Source organism: Eptatretus burgeri, chromosome 16 (genome assembly GCF_056783735.1).
Source record: "Eptatretus burgeri isolate ZD-2024b chromosome 16, Ebu_testis_v1, whole genome shotgun sequence".
NCBI lineage: Eukaryota > Metazoa > Chordata > Myxini > Myxiniformes > Myxinidae > Eptatretus > Eptatretus burgeri.
Window position 1 is genome coordinate 58,924,180 of NC_140976.1, and position 19,957 is coordinate 58,944,136.

Genomic DNA, 19,957 nt, shown 5'->3' on the forward strand with positions numbered 1-19,957 from the left:
TATATTTACGTCATGGCAACAGGTGGGTCCCAACCCTCTCTCGTATGCTCAATACCTGTCCTTGCCCTCCCCTGATTTATACATCTCCAAACCTTTCATTTCTCTCCTTTATATTCCTCCCGAACAAACTCCCCTACCATTTCTACTCTCACCTCTCCTTTCCAATTTTTTTTTTCTCCATTTAAAAAAATCAATCTTGCTCACCTGCCCGACACCTGCGCAGACCTTAAGTCGATGGATCCTCATATGTCCTACCACCAATGATATCTGCTGACTTCCAGGCAGACCGAATGTGGGAAAAGGAGGACAAGCAGATGTTGGTGAAGCAAGACAAGCAGAGCAGGACATGACAATGTTGGTGCTAATGTCACTGGGCAGGGAATATTGTCAAAGCAGGGATGAGGTTGGACAGAACTTGAGAAGGACTCAAAGTCCAGTCGATGTAAACAGTGAGTATATAAGAGGGGGTTAAGATCGTGACACAGTGGGGTGGGTTCGATACACGAGATGTGGTGGCAAATACCAAGTTGAGATATTATTGCTTTATCTCAGGCAAACTGTGCAGTGATGTTTCAAGTGAAGGGGATAATGGAGGGCGAGCAGACATACACTGGAAATGGTCTTGACAAGATGCCATGATTATTTTAAGAAAGATACTGGTTGGAGAGATATCAGTCATGAAATCAGCAAGATGATGTTTCACGACACCTCAAGACCAACACACACTCGTTGCGAGCATTACGGAGTGACCTAAAGTTACCTTCTGTGAGGTTAGCCATTCATGCTGAGAAAGCAAATTCCTTGCCAATAAATGTCTCCCCACAGGATTCAGTGCACCGGGGCCTAAACTCTTAGAGGATTGATGGGATAGCCATTATACAATCATTCTAACCTAGCCATGACAGGGAACACAGGGAACGACCATCAATTGCTTTGAAGTATCATATACTTTCATTTTCAACTGGACCTGAGGGGAAAAGAAACAAGTGCTGCTGTTGCTGCATTGAAGAGGAAATTGAAAGCCTAAGTCAGGTTAGTGAACACTGTGTACTTGAACTCACTTGTTGATTGTATAATACATTACAAATGCTGATTTTCGAACCTATATGCCAGACGTACATGTACATTATTGCTCATATCTCAGAAACTATTGGAGTGCCCATCACAAAACTTATGTGGAAGCTTCTTGATATCATAAGGTACCTCTGGGATGAATTTGAGGAAATTTGAAGGATACATTTTTGGGAGATTCACGATTGAAGTTTATATTTTGTGATAACTTTTTTTGTGGTTGGAGGTAGGAAAATGTTGCCCAGACAAATTCATAGGGCATGAAAATACCTTTAAAATGACACCAAAACTAGCTCTCTAGGTGTTATACTTTTAGAGATATGGCCATTTGAATTCGTGACGTCGTGCTGATTAGTCCAAAGTTCGTTAGTCTGTATCTCACTAATTAAGAGGCTGTAAGCAAAAATATTTGAGTTCTTGCCGTTTTTCATGGGTCCCAATTGGTTCCCAAAGTTTTACAAAAATCTGAGAGATGACGGCAGATTCTTTGATGATTTGACATGGAATGACCCACTGTGAAGTGTAATTTGTTTTGATTGCTATATGCTCAAGAAATTTGGATTTGATCAAAAGTAAGATATAAGGTAAGAGTACCGAAGGTCAACTTTTATTTCTTGGTGTTTCTATCCATGTATGTTTTTACCATTGTGGAACAATGACACTTTTCATGTTCAGTGCCCTATTACAGGTAAGTACAAGTATTGGAACTGATGAACTTGGAGTAAATTAAAGTATTTTAAGAGTTAGTATTTGGTTGCAATATCCCTTGCATGGAATAACTACATCGAGCCTTTGACCCAATGATGTCACCACACTCTTGATATTCTCCTTTGAGATACTTTGCCAAGCCTTTACTGCAGCCATATTCTGTTATTGATTGTTTTGGGGAGTTTCTGACTTTTTGTCTCCTCTTCAGCAAGTGAAATGCATGCTCTATTGGATTTAAATCAGGAGATTGACTTGGCCGGTCGAGAACCTTCCACTTTTTTCCCCCCCATGAAGAACTCCTTGGTTGTGTTGACAGTATGTTTTGGGTCATTGTTTTGCTGCATGGTGTAGTGACACACAATGCGTTTGGAGGAATTTTCATTCTCCTGCTGCCATCATTCGTTACATCATCAATAAAGATGAGCGAGCCAGTTCCGGAGGTAGCCTTGTAAGCCCAAGTCATGCCATTACCTTCACCATGCTTCACAGATGAGGTGGAATGCTTCGGATCACATGCCGTTCCTTCTTCTCTCCGCAGTTTCACCTTTCCATTGTTTTGGAAAAGGTTTATCTTGGTTTCATCTGCCCATAAAACTTTGTTCCAGAACTCTACTGGCTCACCTCTGTACTTCTTGCAAATTCTTATCTGGCCTTTCTATTTTTGGTGCTGATGAGAGGTTTGCATCGTGCTGTCGACATCTTCTGCGGTAGATTGTGATACTTTCTTTCACCCCTGCACTCTTGGAGGTTGTGGGTGATGTCACTGATGGTTGTTTTATGGTTTTTCTTCACAGCTCTGATTATTTTTCTGTCATCAACTGCAGTTGTTTTCCTTGGTCCACTTGGCCATTGTCTATTGCTGAGTGCACTCGCGGTTTCTTTCTCTTTCAACATATTCCAACTTGTTTTTGTTAAGCCCATTTTTTGTGCTGTGGTTCTCATTGAGTTATTCTGTTCTCTCAGCTTCCAAATTGCTTGCTTTTCTTTCAGAAACAGTTCTCTGTTCTTCATGTTAGTGTATGCCTAATGATTCCAAAGGCAGATTCACAAGGCAAAAGCAAAGGCTAAAACCAAGACGAGACATTCACAGCTCTTTTGTGCGTGTGAACAGTCAGTGCAACAAGAAACACCTGTCAGTCATTTGTTCCAATTCTTATGCTTTCCTGAAATGGGGACACTGAACATGAAAAGAGCTGTTCTACAATGGTAAAACATACATGCATATAAGTACCAAGAAATAATAGCTAACCTACCAGTACCCTTTACTCATATTCATATTTTGATCTCAAATCCATATTTCTTGAGCATACATCACTAATAACTAGAAGGACTCTGTAGAGCGCATACATCTGCCACGTAATACCTGCTTCAGGAGAACAAATTGGGCCCAATACATATTTGAAACATCATCCGATATATAGTTTTTGATCCTATCTCTCGATGATGAAGAATCACTTAAAAGATTAAATAATTGTCGTATCCAGATCCAGACTCCGATTTTCATCAAAATCGAATCAGTTCGTCCTTGCCACACACCCAACCTGTCCACCAAGTTTTGTTTGAATCTGTCCACAACTTTTTGAGATATCCTGTACACAGACAAACAAACAAATAAAAATGGCCCATAGGGCCAGGACTTGACGAAATTCAATAAGATCGCGTACCATCGAGAATATTGAGCGATAATAGGTATTTTGGGGGTGAAACATATTTTTTAGGGTAAACAAACAAAAAAACAAAAAAATTAAATTAAAATACCTGTCACCTCCGTAATCTGTAACGGATGTGACCAATTTTTAATCCAGTCAAAGATACTCCCCTCCTACGTCCGTGTTTCAAATTTGAAAGGAATTCGTTAAAATTTGGCGGAGACATGAATTTTTGAAAATCGGCCAATGCTAAAAGATACGGATTTTCGCGATTTTCAGGAATTTTTCCTGACCTTGACCTTTGACCTTGACATGCCAAAAGTTATAGGGTTCTATTCTGGTGGCCAATAAGTCCATTGGTGAAGTTCCATGACATTCCGACTCGAAATGCGACCTGTAGAGCGAGACGTACACACAAACAAACAAAAAATGGCCCATAGGGCCAGGACTTGACAAAATTCAACAAGATCGCGTACCATCGAGAATATTGAGCGATAATAGGTATTTTTGGGGTTAAACATAGGTTTTGGGTAAACAAACAAAAATTTGAATCACGTGGTGTAATTTGACATTGGTAGCTTCTTCCGTTCTCGAGTTATAATTTTTTTTGGATGTTTGACCTCACTGTGACCTTGACCTTTGACCGATTTTGACCAAAATCTAATCAGCGCTAGCCATCACCCTCCTGAATTACGTGGTGTAATTTGACATTGGTAGCTTCTTCCGTTCTCGAGTTATCTCTACCAAACCATCAAAAATCGAATGTTTGACCTCACTGTGACCTTGACCTTTGACCTTGACATGCCAAAAGTTATAGGGTTTTATTCTGGTGGCCAATAAGTCCATTGGTGAAGTTCCATGACATTCCGACTCAAAATGCGACCTGAAGAGCGAGACGTACACACAAACAAACAAAAAATGGCCCATAGGGCCAGGACTTGACAAAATTCAACAAGATCGCGTACCATCGAGAATATTGAGCGATAATAGGTATTTTTGGGGTTAAACATAGGTTTTGGGTAAACAAACAAAAATTTGAATCACGTGGTGTAATTTGACATTGGTAGCTTCTTCCGTTCTCGAGTTATAATTTTTTTTGGATGTTTGACCTCACTGTGACCTTGACCTTTGACCGATTTTGACCAAAATCTAATCGGCGCTAGCCATCACCCTCCTGAATTACGTGGTGTAATTTGACATTGGTAGCTTCTTCCGTTCTCGAGTTATCTCTACCAAACCATCAAAAATCGAATGTTTGACCTCACTGTGACCTTGACCTTTGACCTTGACATGCCAAAAGTTATAGGGTTTTATTCTGGTGGCCAATAAGTCCATTGGTGAAGTTCCATGACATTCCGACTCAAAATGCGACCTGAAGAGCGAGACGTACACACAAACAAACAAACAAACTGAACTGACCAACATACTTGATAAAATACTAGATATCGTCAAGTAATGAAAAATCACTCCATGAGTGACAACTTGGCAAAACAGCACAAAGTAGAACGGCACTCGTTAGAGCACATACCTCTGCTAGGTGGAACAGTTCATGTTTTGTATCCCACTGATGGGCTGGATCCGAACCAAAATCTAATCCGCTTGTTTTTGTCACCTAACCAACTCATCCACCTTGTTTTGTCATCACTTGTCCACAACTTTTTGAGATATAGTGATGTATTTAGTTTTTGGCCCAATCTATCAATTTTAGAAATTAGGCCTGTGTTGACCTTTTGAACTTAAAATTAATAGGTGATTGAATTCAGTGACCTGATATGCAAATGCTCTTCAAATTTCAAGTTAATTGGATGAAAATTGAGGATTTTCGAAATTTGGCCTATGTCGACCTCTTGATCTATGTTGACCTTTTGACCTATGATTACCTCAAAATTAATAGGTGTTTCAATTCAGTGATCTGACATGAAAATGCTCTTCAAATTTCCAGTCAATCGGATGAAAATTGAGGATTTTAGGAAATTTGGCCCAAACTGGCTTATTGGCTGATGTAGACCTTTTGGCCTATGTTTACCTCAAAATTAGTATGTGGTTGAATTCAGTGACCTGTTATGCAAATTCTCTTCCAATGTCAGGTTAATTGGATTAAAATTGAGGATTTTAGAAATTTGGCCAATGCTGACCGTTTGGTCTATGTTGACATTTTGGCTTATGCTTACCTCAAAATTAATAGGTGGTTGCATTTGGTGAACTGATATGCAAATGCTCTTCAAATTTCAAGTTAATTGGAAGGAAATTGAGGATTTCAGAAAATTTGGCCCAAATTGCCCTTTTGGCCTATGTTGATCTCAAAATGAATAGGTGGTTGAATTCATCGACCTGATATGCAAATGATCTTCAAATTTGAAGTCAATCGGATGAAAATTGACAATTTTAGAAACAAGAAACAATTTTGGTTTGACCTTATGGCCTATGTTGACCTTTTGACCTATGTTAACCTCAAAATCAATAGGTGGGTGAATTCAGTGACTTGATATTCAAATGTCAAGTCAATTGGATGGAATTTGAAGATTATATTTGAGGATCGCACGATATCTCAAAAGGTTGTGGACGGATTCGGATGAAACTTGGTGGACGGGTTGGGTGTGTGACAAGGACGAATTGATTCGATTTTTGGTGAAGATCCGAATCCGTATCTGGATACGAGAGTTATTTAATTTTTTTAAGTGATTCTTCACCATCGAGAGATCGGGCCAAAAACGGAACATCATGAATTTTTTATTTAAAATGTATTCGATCCCGATATGCTCTCGTGAATCAGGTATTACGTGGTGGAGGTACGCGCTCCACCGAGTGCCCTTCTAGTATGTGGAAGGTATACGTGGCTTTACGCTGAATATCATCAATGGTACTTTGAGGGAAATGGTGCAGCATGATCCTTGAAATAAATTCCGAGGTTTTACGTGAAAGTTATTTCTCGGAGTCTTCAACCAAAGTAATGCCTCGTACAAGTATTGGTACAATAACAAGAACTACTGCCTTGTACAAGAACTGCTGTTCTTTCTTCAACAAACTTTCCCTTTAACTCCTCCTTTCCACTCCCCCTTTGTCCCAACGCTACCTTCGTGTTTTCACCACTCCCTCATTCTTTCTGTAGAGGTCTCACTGTGGAGGTCTCATCCCAGCCATACCAGACACCTTTATCTACTCATTGCAGCATTTTTGCCTCATTGGTCAGTCATCGTCAGGTGAGTGGATTGTCAGGTAAGACATAGCTTTTAATGATGTGAGTGACTCACGATAAAACTATTCTTTATGAAATACCAATTCAATAACACACAAAGTAGTACAATGGTTTATGACGCACACAACTATTGTGACAAAAGCACGCCAATGTGTCGTTACACTGATGACAGACATGCAGATCGAAATACAAGGAAAGATGTTTAAATTGAAAAAAAAAGTATTTCTTATAAATATAGATCCAGAAATTATCTTATAACTCAGTTTTTATAAATTATCAGGTTCGAATCCTGACTCAGCTATAAACTGTCATCCCGGTGTTTTGCAGGAAGGGTGATTCATCAATGTTTGTCATCCCTCTGATAAATGTTAAACTGGGCGTCTCGTCCGCCAACGTTACTTGGTGGGCGTTAAAAATCCCATGGTATCTTTTACGAAGACTCAGCGAGTTATCACCGGCATCCTGAACAAATTCCAAATTCCTGCCCAAACTACTCCTTTGAGAGGGATGTAAAACCATTCAGCACGACCCTGGCTGAGAAATTGCTTGGGTAGAACCAACATGATTTTAAAAGAATTTATTTATTTAACATTTGAAGAACATTCGATTCATTTTAATACACGCACTAGTATTTTGTAGACTTTCCCTTTGCATATTTCAACGCTTTTACTCTTTCAGACAGAGAACGAACGAGTTCTGAAATTTTCTCTTGTGGGATTTCTGTCCAGGCTTCACACAAAAGGTTTAACAATTCTGCCCGTGATGTTGGTTTCCTGGAATTTTTCCGCACAGCTCGATCCAATATGGCCCAGAGGTGTTCAATGGGATTCGTGTCAGGAGACTGACTTGGCCATAGAAGTTGCTTGATCCCATTTCTGTCCTGCCATTCTTTGGTCTTTTTTGCAGTGTGGCATGGATCTCCATCTTCCATGAACAGAGTGTTCTTTTTGACCATCTGACCAGTGGAGAATCCATCCTCAAGGAGAGAAACGTACATCGTAGAGTTGATGTTGCTAACACACTTCACAAACTCTGACAGACCAGCACTCCAGATTGCTCTCGACACCATCACTGAAAAATCACCGTGTTTGACAATTGTCTGCAATCGGTTCAAAGAGAACTCTTGACTGGGAAGTCGCCAGACCCATACGCATCCACTGTCAGAAAATTGAACAAATTGGGACTTATCTGTAAAAATGACAGTTTGCCAAAACTCCAAGGGTCTGGTGGCCATCTCGTCAACCCCCTTCTTTCTCCTTTGAATGCTGGCTGGTCGAAGAAGAGGTTTGCTCTGAGCTGCTCTCCCATAGTAGCCCAGTTGATGAAGGTACCGCATGGCAGTTCTTGAGCTAACTTGGACCTCCTCTGCAACATTTGCCTTGCAACGGGGAGTTTTCTCAATGGATCACTTGTCAGCTCGAAGACATCTTTCTGAGAGCCCAGATCGACCAGAACGAGAAGCTGTGGATTCTTTGCCTTTGCTGGTGAATTGCACAATCACCCGATTGACCGTATTAAGCGGAATGCCAAGGTTCTGGGCTACCTGATGCTGGCTGACTCCACCCTTTAAATGGCCAACAATTTGTCCTCTTTGAAAATCGCAAAGGTCGTGTGTTCCCTGGATTCGAGGCATAGTTAATTGTTGTACAAGACCCAAGCACTTGTTTCTGCAAAGAAATAGTCGAATATTAGTTCAAATCACTGAGTAAAACTTACTTTATACAAATGAAATGAAGAAATTTAATGTGCTACTTCTGTCATGTCTATATATGTATATATGTATATATATATATATATATATATATATATATATATACATATATCTATATATATCTATATATATATATATATATATATATATATATATATATATATATATATATATATATATATATGTATATATGTATATATATATATTGGGCGTAGTGGCGTACGCCTGTAATCCGGCTACTCGGAGGTTTGGGTTGGAGGCTCGCTTGAGGACGGGCACTCTGCACTGGGCCGTGCTATGAGAAGGTGTAGAGCAGCCCGGAATCATGGCGAAACCCAATCCTTATCCCTGTGTCGTAAGAGGTGACCAGGGTTGCGTAAGGAAGGGCATCCGGCATAAAACCTATGCCAAATCAGTATGCGGATCATTACGGATGATCCGCTGTGGCGACCCCTAATGGGAGCAGCCGAAAGACAAACAACAACATATATATATATATATATATATATATATATATATATATATATATATATATATATATATATATATATACATACATACATACACATATTGTGTGTGCTTGTGCAGAGTTGTATTTCTGTTCCCACGCTCTTGTGATCATGTGTCCAAGTTAAATTCCCATGTCTCCCAAATTCCAAACAAGTTTTCCATGCAGCACAAATTCATGAATGGAGCTGTCTTTGTTGTTTCTGATGTGTAGAATAATCCTCTCGTTGTCTTCTTGCGTCATCCCCATGAACATTATATGTTGCAGAAATATAATGGACTGATCTACTTGTTGTAAGCTTCAGGCAGTTAACGGTCGTGATCTGGCAAGGTCGTTTCTGCCATTCCACAACGATTAACCGTGGAAATGTTAACACGAACAGAACGGCCTGTTAAACACCTCTCATCAAGGAGATTATGCTCCACAATAATAGCCACTTCTGCAGACACGACAACAGACTCGGTTTTATTGGATCTGATTCCCCTGTGAATCCAACCCAAGACAAGACAGGGAACAATGAGAACGCCACTCGGTAGAGCGCGTACTGTGCCTTCAGAAAGTATTCGCACCACTCAACATTGTCACATTTTGTTGTGTTTCAGCCTGAATTTAAAATTGATTGAATTAAAATCTTTTTTCACCGATCGACACAAAATACTCCGTAATGACAAAGTGTAAACCTGTTTTTTGAAATTTTTACAAATCTACAAAAAAATGGAAATCTGAAATGTCTTTCATCAATAAGTATTCACCACCCCGCACCCCCCCCCCCCAGCCTCTGGGTCAATACTTCATAGAAGCACCTTTGGCAGCGATTACAGCTTCGAGTCTTCGTGGGTATGTCTGTTTCAGCTTAACACATCTGGATTTGGGGATTTTCTCCCATTCTTCCTTGCAGATTCGCTCAAACTCCATCAAGTTGGATGGTGAGTGTCGGTGAACAGCAACCTTCAAGTCTTCCCACAGATTCTCAATGGGATTCGAGTCTGGGCTTTGTCTCGGCCACTCAAGGACTTTCATGTTCTTGTTCTGAAGCCATTCCAGCGTTGCTTTGGCTGTGTGCTTGGGCTCATTGTCCTGTTGTTAAAATGCAAATCTTCGCCACAGTCTCAGGTCCTTTTCACTCTGAAGCAGGTTCTCCTCAAGGATTTGTTTGTATTTGGCTCCATTCATTGTTCCTTCTATCCTTACAAGTCTCCCTCCCAGTCCATGCTGCTGAAAAGCATCCCCATAACATGATGCTGTCACCACCATGCCTCATTGTCGGGATGGTGATAGATGGGTGATGAGTTGTGCTCGGTTTCCACCAGACGTAGCACTTTACATTCAGGTCAAAGAGTTCAATTTTCGTCTCATCAGACGACAGAACCTTTTTCGTCGTGGACTCAGAGTCTTTCACGTGCCTTTTAGCAAACTTCAGGTGTGCTGCCATGTTCCTTTTTCTCAGGAGTGGCTTCCATCTGGCTACTCTTCCATAAAGCCAAGATTTGTGAAGTGCTGCAGAGATTGTTGTGCTTCTGCCATGTTCTCCCATCTCAGCCAAGGAACTCTGTAGTTCTGTAGGAGTGGTCATTTGGTTCTTGCTCACCTCTCTGACCAAGGTCCTTCTTGCACGGTTGCTCAGTTAGGTCAGACTGCCAGCTCTAGGAAGAGTCTGGGTTGTTTCATATTCTTCCCTTTTCCTAATGATGGAGCTCACTGTGCTCTTGGGAACCTTCAACACTTCAGAAATGATTTTATACCCTTCCCTAGATCTATGTCTCCTCAAAATTCGATCCCGAAGTTCTACGGACAGTTCCTTGTACTTCATGGTGGAGTTTCTGCTCTGACATGCACTTTCAACTGTGGGACCTCATATAGAAAGGTGTGTTTCTTCCTAAATCATGTCCAATCAATTGAATTGGCTACAGATTGACTCTAATCAAGGTGTACAGATATCTCAATGATGATCAAAGGAAATTGGATGCACCTGAGCTCAATTTTGAGTGTCATAGCACAGGGGTTGAATACTTATTGATGCAAGACACTTCATATTTTAGATTTTTTATTAAGTTGTAAAAAAATTCTAAAATTATATATTTCACTTTGTCATTGTGGGGTATTTTGTGAAGATCAGTGGCAAAAAATTTAAATTTAATCAATTTTAAATTCAGCCTGTAACACAACAAAATGTGACAAAAGTCGACGGGTGTGAATACTTGCTGAAGATGCTGTACTTCGTCCATGCTGAACAGTTTACATTTTGTACTCCAGTGATAGTCGGAATCAGCATCCGGACATGATCCAAAATCGGATCTGCTTGTTCTTGTCATCTAACCAAATCATCCACCTAGTTTTGTCATAACTCGTCCACAACTTTGTGAAATATCATGCTGTACATATAGTATGTCTCGTTTTGGCTCCATCTCTCAATGGTGAAGAATCACTGTAAAAATTAAATAATTATCATACCTCAATCTTCACCAAAATCGAATCGATTCGTCCTTGTCACACACCCAACCTGTCCACCGAGTTTTGTCACAACCCGTCCAAATAACTTTTGTTTAAGATATCCTGCTCACAGATGGGCACAAAAGGGTGAACGCATAACCTTTGTCCACCTTTGGTGTCTTCCTTTCTTTCCTTCTTTACTTATTCATTTATTTATTTGAAACCTTGTCCATCGCTTTTTTATGAAGCATTACGGTGATCTGAGAAGAGACCTAAAGGACTGACCTGTTGGCCGTCGCACATATATAGCTCTACACGTCTATGGGGAGAATGTACAGATTACATTTACAAAATGGCGGAATTTCACCGGCCCCCTACTCCATGTCTTACAACTATACCCTTCACATTTCCCTTACTTTACCTCCAAAAAACCTCCCTTCTCTCCTCACTTGCACATCCTCAACACCCACTTGGTCTCCTTGTTCCCCTTCCCTTTCTTTCCCTTTGTTAGTCCCTAACCGTTTCACCAGAGGAGACTGGTAGTTTGCTCTCCGTCCGTCTGTCCGTCTGTCCGTCTGTCCGTCTGTCTGTCCCACCCGTGGTTTTTCAGACTTTTCCCCATACCCTTAAACATATTTAACTGAAACTTGGTACATGACTTTATTCGGACAAGTTGCAGAAGAAGTTCGAGTTTCCTGACGTTTCATCAATTTTTCACAGTTTTGTCCTTTTTGGTCTTAGAAACTATCACCTGATCGGTAAGGGACATGTATTGCGAAGCAATTGTCACTCTTGTTAAAATAGTTATTATTATTTTCAGAGTAATCCTGCATTTTTGTTTTGTAACATTTTGTAATCTTCTGTTTGTAACTTCAGTTCACTCTGGCTCACCTGTTTCTCTTTACCCCCAATGTGGGTTTGATGAACTTCTGAGCTCTGTCGTTCAGTTCGTCCGTGAGCCTTGACTTCCTTAAACAGAAGCCACAGAAAATTTTCACCTTGTTTCTCTTCCAAAGAAGGCAAAATACTGTTTTATTGATCTATAATAATTATACAGAAGGTGATACTCATGGAAAGCACTGGACAATGTTAGGAATCGGTTAACGTTGCTACGTATTCCTGGATACTTTTTGATACGGTACCCTGCAATGAGCAAACAACAGATGTACAGATCCACACATGCCTTTCCTGGTGTCTTGTGACACTGGACTGTGGATACAAGGAAGAATTCCACAGTTTTTTTTCAATTCAAATACTGTCAGGTGTGGTTATTTATTTATTTATTCATTTGTTTATTTTGGGACACATAGTCGAGGCTCGTGGAAGAGCTATTACACTGAATGGATCAGGATATAACAGGATGCAAAAGGAAGAGTAGAGAGGGTGGGAAAACGCCAATAAGAGAGTGGAAGGCCAATATAGAGGGAGACTTGGACAAACAAAGGGTGTGGGGGGGTTTGGGGGGCAGGAGAGGGTGGATTGGGTGGACAAGATGATGCGTGGGGCGGACAAAATGGATACAGAAAGAAACTCTCAGGAGGGAAACCTGGAAATTTGGAAGGAAGAGGTATTGGAGTGGGGTGGAGGGGTAGGAGGGTTAACAAGGGTAGAAAAGATCATGGTTTTGGATTGGGTATGATCTAAGATGGTGGTGAACAGCTGTCTTTAAGACTTGAATGGAAAATGATATTGAAGAGATTCTGGAAGTTGCTTCCACAGGTGGGAAAAAGGAATGAGCGAGTAGAAGTGAGCATTGTTTCTGGATTTATGGAGATTCACCAGAAGGGGGTTGATGGTGGACCGTGTGTGTCCTGCAGAAACCCTTAAGGGGGGAGTTGGATGGGACAAAGCATGAAAAGAAAGATCATATGGTACAAGACCAGAAGGGAGGTGGCAGAAGACAGAGAGACCACTGACCTGTTTGCGATGGTGAAATGATAGTTACATAGACTCGGCTTCATCGTCGGAGATTCCAATAATCTTGAAAGTCTTGGTTTCCATGGCATCAAGCTGAGCAAGATGCGAGGCAGGAGAGCCAGCCCAGAGGGGAGAGCAGTACTCCTTCAAGCTGTAGAAGAAGGCCTTGTAGGTGGATAAGAGCTCAGCTGTGCTAAGGGAGGACTTTGTATGGCGGAGGATGCCCAGTCAGGACTGGCTTTGGAATGTGGTTTCCCCAAGAAAGATCATGGCTGATAGTGAGACCAAGGCGTTTGAATGACTGAACCTCCTCAAGAGGATTGTTAAGAAACTATATAGGAGGGTTTACCAGATGGTCCTTTGGGAGAGAGATCGTGAGAGTGTGAGATTTGTCAAGATTGAAAGATAATTTCCAAGTGGTTGACTAGCTTGTGATTTTTTTTTTCAAGGGCTGAAGAGGGAAGAGGCTGCTGCCTGCCTGTCTGAAGGATGATGGATGTCAGGACAGAGGGTGGAGTAATGAGCAAAGAGATAAAGAGGATTTTCCAGAGTCGGAGGGATAATTTATGAAGATTAGGAATGGGATCGGGCCCAGAACACTGCCTTGGGGCACTCCAGCCTTGACAGGGAGATGAGATGAAAGGATTCCATTAACAGCCCAATCTGCTCCCCAAAACTCCAGACTCAAAACACAACACAAACACGACAGCACAACATAACCACCTCCAAACCACAACATAACTCCTTGTGGAAACTTATCATAACCACCCATTATTTATCATATCATAAAAGTTGGAAGAGGGGTGAGAGGGAGGAAAGAGAGGAAGGAGGGGTGGAGGAGCAAGGACAAATGGAGAGATGGGGGGAACTGATGGATGGAAGGATGGAAAGTGGATTCACAGCAAGTTCCACAGTTGTTCATGAACATGCGATACTCCAATCTTAGAGTGAACAAGTGGTGTAAGGAATGAATGAATGAGTTCCAACTGCTGTTCTTTTGTTTGCCATTACATTCCCTGCAGCATCTGCAATGAGTTTTGGTTTTGGAAACAACTCTCTCCTAATAATCTCTTAAGTACTCCATCAGGCGGTGCTCAACATGACCACTCCAAGGTGAAGGGTACATTTTAAACATTTTCTCAGATTTAACGAAGACAACGGGACACACACGTATGTATGTGTATGTATGTATGTATTTATGTACGTATATATACATATTTGGAGACTATATTGCAGCAACTATTCGTATAATTTTATTAATATTGTTGCTGTCCGGCGTCACGGGGGAACCAGGAGGGAGGGCCTGTCTTGGGTTCCTCTCTGGACTCACCGGAATTGCAGGCCATCGCACATGAATAATTTCATGTCGTAGCGGGTCGCTAATCGACTGCAAATGCCAATAACTTGACCAGGTGACTTCGGGTCCTCCATCTAACAAACATTTACTGAAGGACATGTGACCTCCTTACCTGGGATCGCGTCCTCGGTATGTACTTGCGTTAATCAGATTACTTACTGGATCAGGTGCAGCCAAGCGGAACTGCAAAGTACGTTCTGGCTATGAAACAGATTATTGGGAAATAACGTCCCAGCTAAGCTGGGTTGCGGGCCATGCTGGACCAATGGAGGAAAAGACATGAACGAGCTGAGAACATTTCGAGACAACATATTTATTTAAACCCAGAATGCGAGGAAAGTTATGTGGCATGGTAAATGGGTTTATTGCAATGTACAGCAGGGAAAGCAAGGAATTTGTAGGGTGCAGCAAAAGGAAAACAATATTTACAAAAGGAGATACAGTGCAGAGTTATCCCATTAGTTCTTACACAGTCTTAACTTATGCTGTGACAGGTGCCATCACCCACACACACATCACCCAAAATTAGAGATAGCCACAGAGAAAGAAACAGATGAGGATTAATGACCTCTCAATACCTGGTGTGACCCGCAGACCAGTGCATCCCAGAGCACTTCGGAAAGGGGAGGAGGGAAGAATACTAAGGGTGTCGAAGGTGTGGGAGTGAGAGGTGCGAGTGTAATGCAATGTGGGGTTTGCGGCGCAGTGCAAGAGCAAAAATGTGAGGTGCAAGTCAGTTTGATTTGCTCTTTTAGTTCGCTCTTGGGTCCTGCCCTGAAACGAATAGTTGGGCTTTGCCCACTTTGATTGCTCTCTTTTGTGTCCGCAGTAGACGAGAGAGAGAGAGAGAGAGAGAGAGAGAGAGAGAGAGAGAGAGAGAGAGAGAGAGAGAGAGAGAGAGAGAGAGAGAGAGAGAGAGAGAGAGAGAGAGAGAGAGAGAGAGAGAGAGAGAGAGAGCATGTGAGAGCATGTGAGAGAGAGAGAGAGAGAGAGAGAGAGAGAGACAGAGAGAGGGAGAGAGAGAGGGAGAGAGAGAGGGAGAGAGAGAGAGAGAGAGAGAGAGAGAGAGGAAGAGAGAGAGGAAGAGAGAGAGGAAGAGAGAGAGGAAGAGAGGAAGACCCGATCCTATTCGTGGAAGAATCATTACGTGTAAGTGTCAATTTACTTGCATGAGCGTCGATTGGAATGGAGTAGCCCCGGCTCGTAGCAGCAACACGTGACCCCACATTTGGTCACGCGGACTCGCGGCGCCCCTCGCTCTGTGCCGCCTGTCTCCCCAGCGAGATCCGATGTCTGGTGAGTGCTGCTCCAGGTCGTCCTCTCCCTGTCCTCGATGATCTGCTAATGATAAACTGCTCTCCGATCTCCAATCGCTCTCCGATCTCCAACTCTGGCTAGGAACTGCTCTAACCTGCTCCTCTCCTGGATGAGGGGAGGAGCCAAAAATTGGATCAAACGAGGCTGAAAGCGAAATCATGCTTCCCCGTTGGTCCATAGTGGTCATAGCCATGCCTTGCCAGGCCCTGAATGTGAAAAATGTTTGGAGAGAGCAGAATGGTGGTTGAGAATTGGTGCGCAGTTTTGAATGGAAAATTGGCACGCAAATGCACGGGGGGGGGGGGGGGATGCTCGTAGCGCGAACATACTGGAGGTGCTCACAGCGCATCTGCTTAGTTTCTATTGATTGGCATGGGTGCTTACTTGCATGTTCCGTGTGAGAGGAAGAGGTGTAGCAAAGAATGGTTATCGGAGATCTAACTGAAAGAGTCCCACACAATGCATCTTTACCCACTAGACATATGGAAGGGACTTACTAATGCACATACTATTGAAATAACTGCATTGGGATCACTGTATGTTGTGTGCCATTGCCTTGGAGGCATGCGATTTAACAGAACCGCAACACTATTTTGTCATGAAAGCAGGTCGCACAATATAGCAAAAAACAAACTGCTTACATAATTGCCAAAAAAGGACCCCTGTGGACTGTATCACCATGGCTTGCAAAAGCAGGTTATAGAACATGGTGTTGTGCTCAACGAAGTTACACTTTCTGTACATTCCTTAATCTTTTCTTCACTCAAATATAATTGTCCGAACAGTGGAAAAAAAATTAAGCTCGATGCTTTGCTTAAAGAAATACACTTAGTTATAAAAATAGGACTACTGGTCCTGTAGCTTATCTGGGCCCTGGCTTAATGTTGTAACCGAAATTTGGTGGCATTCTGACTGGTGGGTCTGGAGAGGAAAGTTTTTTGAAGAAATTTACGCGATTTTCCCAAACATTTACTAAATCCACAATTTTCACACACTTCCAGTCATGTGATCGGCATGATCTCCACAATTTAACATCAGGACCCTGTCCTAATGATGTAACCAAATTTTTTATAGCATTCTGACTGGTGGGTCTGGAAAAGAAGATTTTGGAAGGAATTTGGGTGACCTCCATTTTGACACATTTGCGGTCATGTGATTGTCATGGCCTCCACAATTTAACATCAGGACCCTGTCCTAATGTTGTAACCCAAATTTGGTAGCATTCTGACTGGTGGGTCTGGAGAAGAAGATTTTTTGAAAACATTTACTAAGTCGGACATTTTGACCAACTCAAAGTCATGTGACCAGAACGAAGTTTGCAATTCCTGTTACCAGTAAGGAGAGGAACGTTGCTGCAAAATTTCAGCCGGATTGACCCAGCGGTTTGGCCGGAGAAGTTGAAATAGGAGATGGACGGCGGGCAGTGCTCGTTGAATTAAACGTGGGGAACCAAAGGAAAGGTTGATAAGACTACAAAGTGAATTGAATTCAAGTCAAATTTTCTAGGGACATTCCGTGTTGATTTCACTCGTTTTTGTTTAAAAGTATAATTGAAGACCTGGGTGCAAGAAGTACTTAAGTCACTTTTTTGAAAAAAATGAGCTGGCACCAGTACTATAATCTCGAATGGCCAGAACATCATTTGATACCAAAAAATTCCGAAAATAAGTACTCAAGTCCTGTATATTGTTATATGGTCATTGTTGAATTCACTAAAATGTAGTGCAAGAAATACCCAAGTCCATAATGTTTGAGCAAGAAGTTCCTAAGTCCATGACTGTCCAATCAAAATGCTAGTATGTGTCACGTGATAAGCTGTGAAAATGGTGACCATGGAGGCTGGACAGCATGGTGTGAATGAGGATAACCCTGATAACAGGCATGACAGGGCAAAAAACGTAAAAGAAACCCTGGAGACTAGGCGAGAAAGAGAATGAAGGATGCCAAAGCATCAGGTATGAAGTTTCTATGCATTATACTTTGCTGGTACTGAAAAAGGCACGAAATTCGTCATCAATAAAAGGCTTTGTGTGTTAAAAGTACCCAAGTCCAGCCATTTTCTCGCAAAAAGTACCTAAGTCCAGGTATTTAGCCATAAAAAGTACTTAAGTCCAAAACTAATTCTCTCGTTTTCTTCGTAATAAAGGATTATTTTTCCACAAAAAAGGGTTTGTCTGCTCCGTATAGCCCCTGGAACCAGCAACAGGCTCCATGGTATGCCACTTTTATAAAAAGTATCTGCAGCATGTTTTGAAAACTTTGATCCTCAATATCTCAAAAGTGTTATTTTGTGACTAAAGTACTTGTTGCACTCAGGTCTTCAATTGGTAATCGTTGAGAGCAGAAATGATTTTTGACGAAGTGTGGTGGAGGTTGAGAATGCTCCTATGTATTTTGTAGACAAGGCTCGTACAGCAACGATTGTAGTTTAATTGGATGCCATCGATATTATTACGAAAACACCAGAAGGGTTCAAAGGTTCTGCCACATTTATGTGAAAACAAATCGATGTATCTTGACGGTATCTGTCCCCATAATGGTATCTCACACATATTTGTGTGTGATAGATATTTGCAACTTTTGAAATCTTCCATCCACTAACTACATCACATGAAACGGAGGATTCTTTCAACCGCAAAGCAAAGCATGCTTAGGCCTCTCCTTCTTCGTTTGTGCACAGCACAAGGCAGTGGTGTAGCATTATTAGCCAAGGGCGTGGCTGTGCCGCTGATGCAATGCCCTCTGCTGGTTATGGCAGGAATTTGGAGCTCATTAACTCTGCGAACGACACTGTGGGATTGCTGACGACCACCAACCGATGCTGGCAGACGGGACGCCCAGTTTAACATCCATCCGAGGGATGGCACACACATTGATGAATCACTCTGCCTGTGAAACACCAGGCTGAGAGTTTATAGCTGTGTCGGGATTCAAACACTGGATGGACAGCTGAGAACCGAGTGTGTTTACCTCTAGGCCATCCTATCAGGCCGGTGCTCTTAACATTAGGTATCTTCCTTTGCAGGGTTTCCTCGAACCAAGTTCCATGAACAATCCACAATATGATGCCCGAAGTATGTGTTCAGTAAGTAACAACGACACAATTTTTGAATGAAACCACATGTTTTTGTTATTTTTCAGTTTTAAGTTCCCATAAATATGATAAGAATGACCGCACTGTGGCCACACCCTGTGACAAAATTGTGCAACAGACCGATTGGGTAAACACGTATTTAAAACACTCTTAGAGAATGAACAGTGCGGTTGGAAAACTCACATTTAATGCGCTATTTAAAAATGAACTCAACACCTCTAATCCATGTCAGCCTCCGCCACGGTTATATCAGGATTTGTCACATGGTCATGGATTATTTAACCCCAACATGGGGCTGTAAAAATTACATAACGCTATTTTTAATATTTTTTTCAGGGAGGTGCATACTGTGCATGCTGACGGACTTGATGAAACCTCACTAATATTTTTTTATTTGACATTCATTGGATTTTTCAGGGTCCCTCATCGTATCACTCGGCTCAAACAAAGCCAATGGAAATCTCATGCAACAAACCCTGCCTGTGAAACACTGTGTGACAGTGTTTAAATTAACACAAACAAATGGTGAGCCAGGTGAGAAAAATGAAAATCTCACGCAACAAACCCAGGCAGTGTATACTGTAATATGGAATAGGCAAAGCCGAGAAGTGAACGTAGAATTCTTCTTACATTCGCTTCTGACTTTACCTATGACCTCAACATTACCTTCACAACAACAACTACACCGCCTAGAACAGGATCTCATCTGAAAAAAAAACATCCTCAACATTACCTTCACAACGACAATTACACCGCCTAGAACAGGATCTCATCTAAAAAAAAAACATCCTCAACATTACCTTCACAACGCCAATTACACCGCCTAGAACAGGATCTCATCTAAAAAAAATTAATACGAGAAGCGAACGTATAATTCTTCTTACATTCGCTTCTGACTTTACCTATAACTTGTTCACAACTGTAGACGCAATTTCCAGTTACTTCGGCCTGGATTCGGGATCAGCGATCAAATAATGTAAATCACGATAAAAAAATTTT

At 41.6% G+C, this 19,957-nt stretch overlaps 1 protein-coding gene across 1 annotated transcript in view; it reads left to right on the top strand.

Moving 5' to 3' along the window:
* Nucleotides 1–74: 74 nt before the first annotated feature.
* Nucleotides 75–19,957, top strand: part of OCA2 (OCA2 melanosomal transmembrane protein) — a 105,756-nt gene continuing 85,873 nt past the window's right edge. Inside the window, exons 1-3 of the mRNA XM_085859923.1 lie at nt 75–1,032; nt 6,538–6,628; nt 18,890–18,949. Of these exons, the coding sequence (XP_085716049.1) occupies nt 18,927–18,949 (23 nt within the window). The 5' untranslated portion in view covers nt 75–1,032; nt 6,538–6,628; nt 18,890–18,926. The remainder of the gene's footprint in view (nt 1,033–6,537; nt 6,629–18,889; nt 18,950–19,957) is intronic.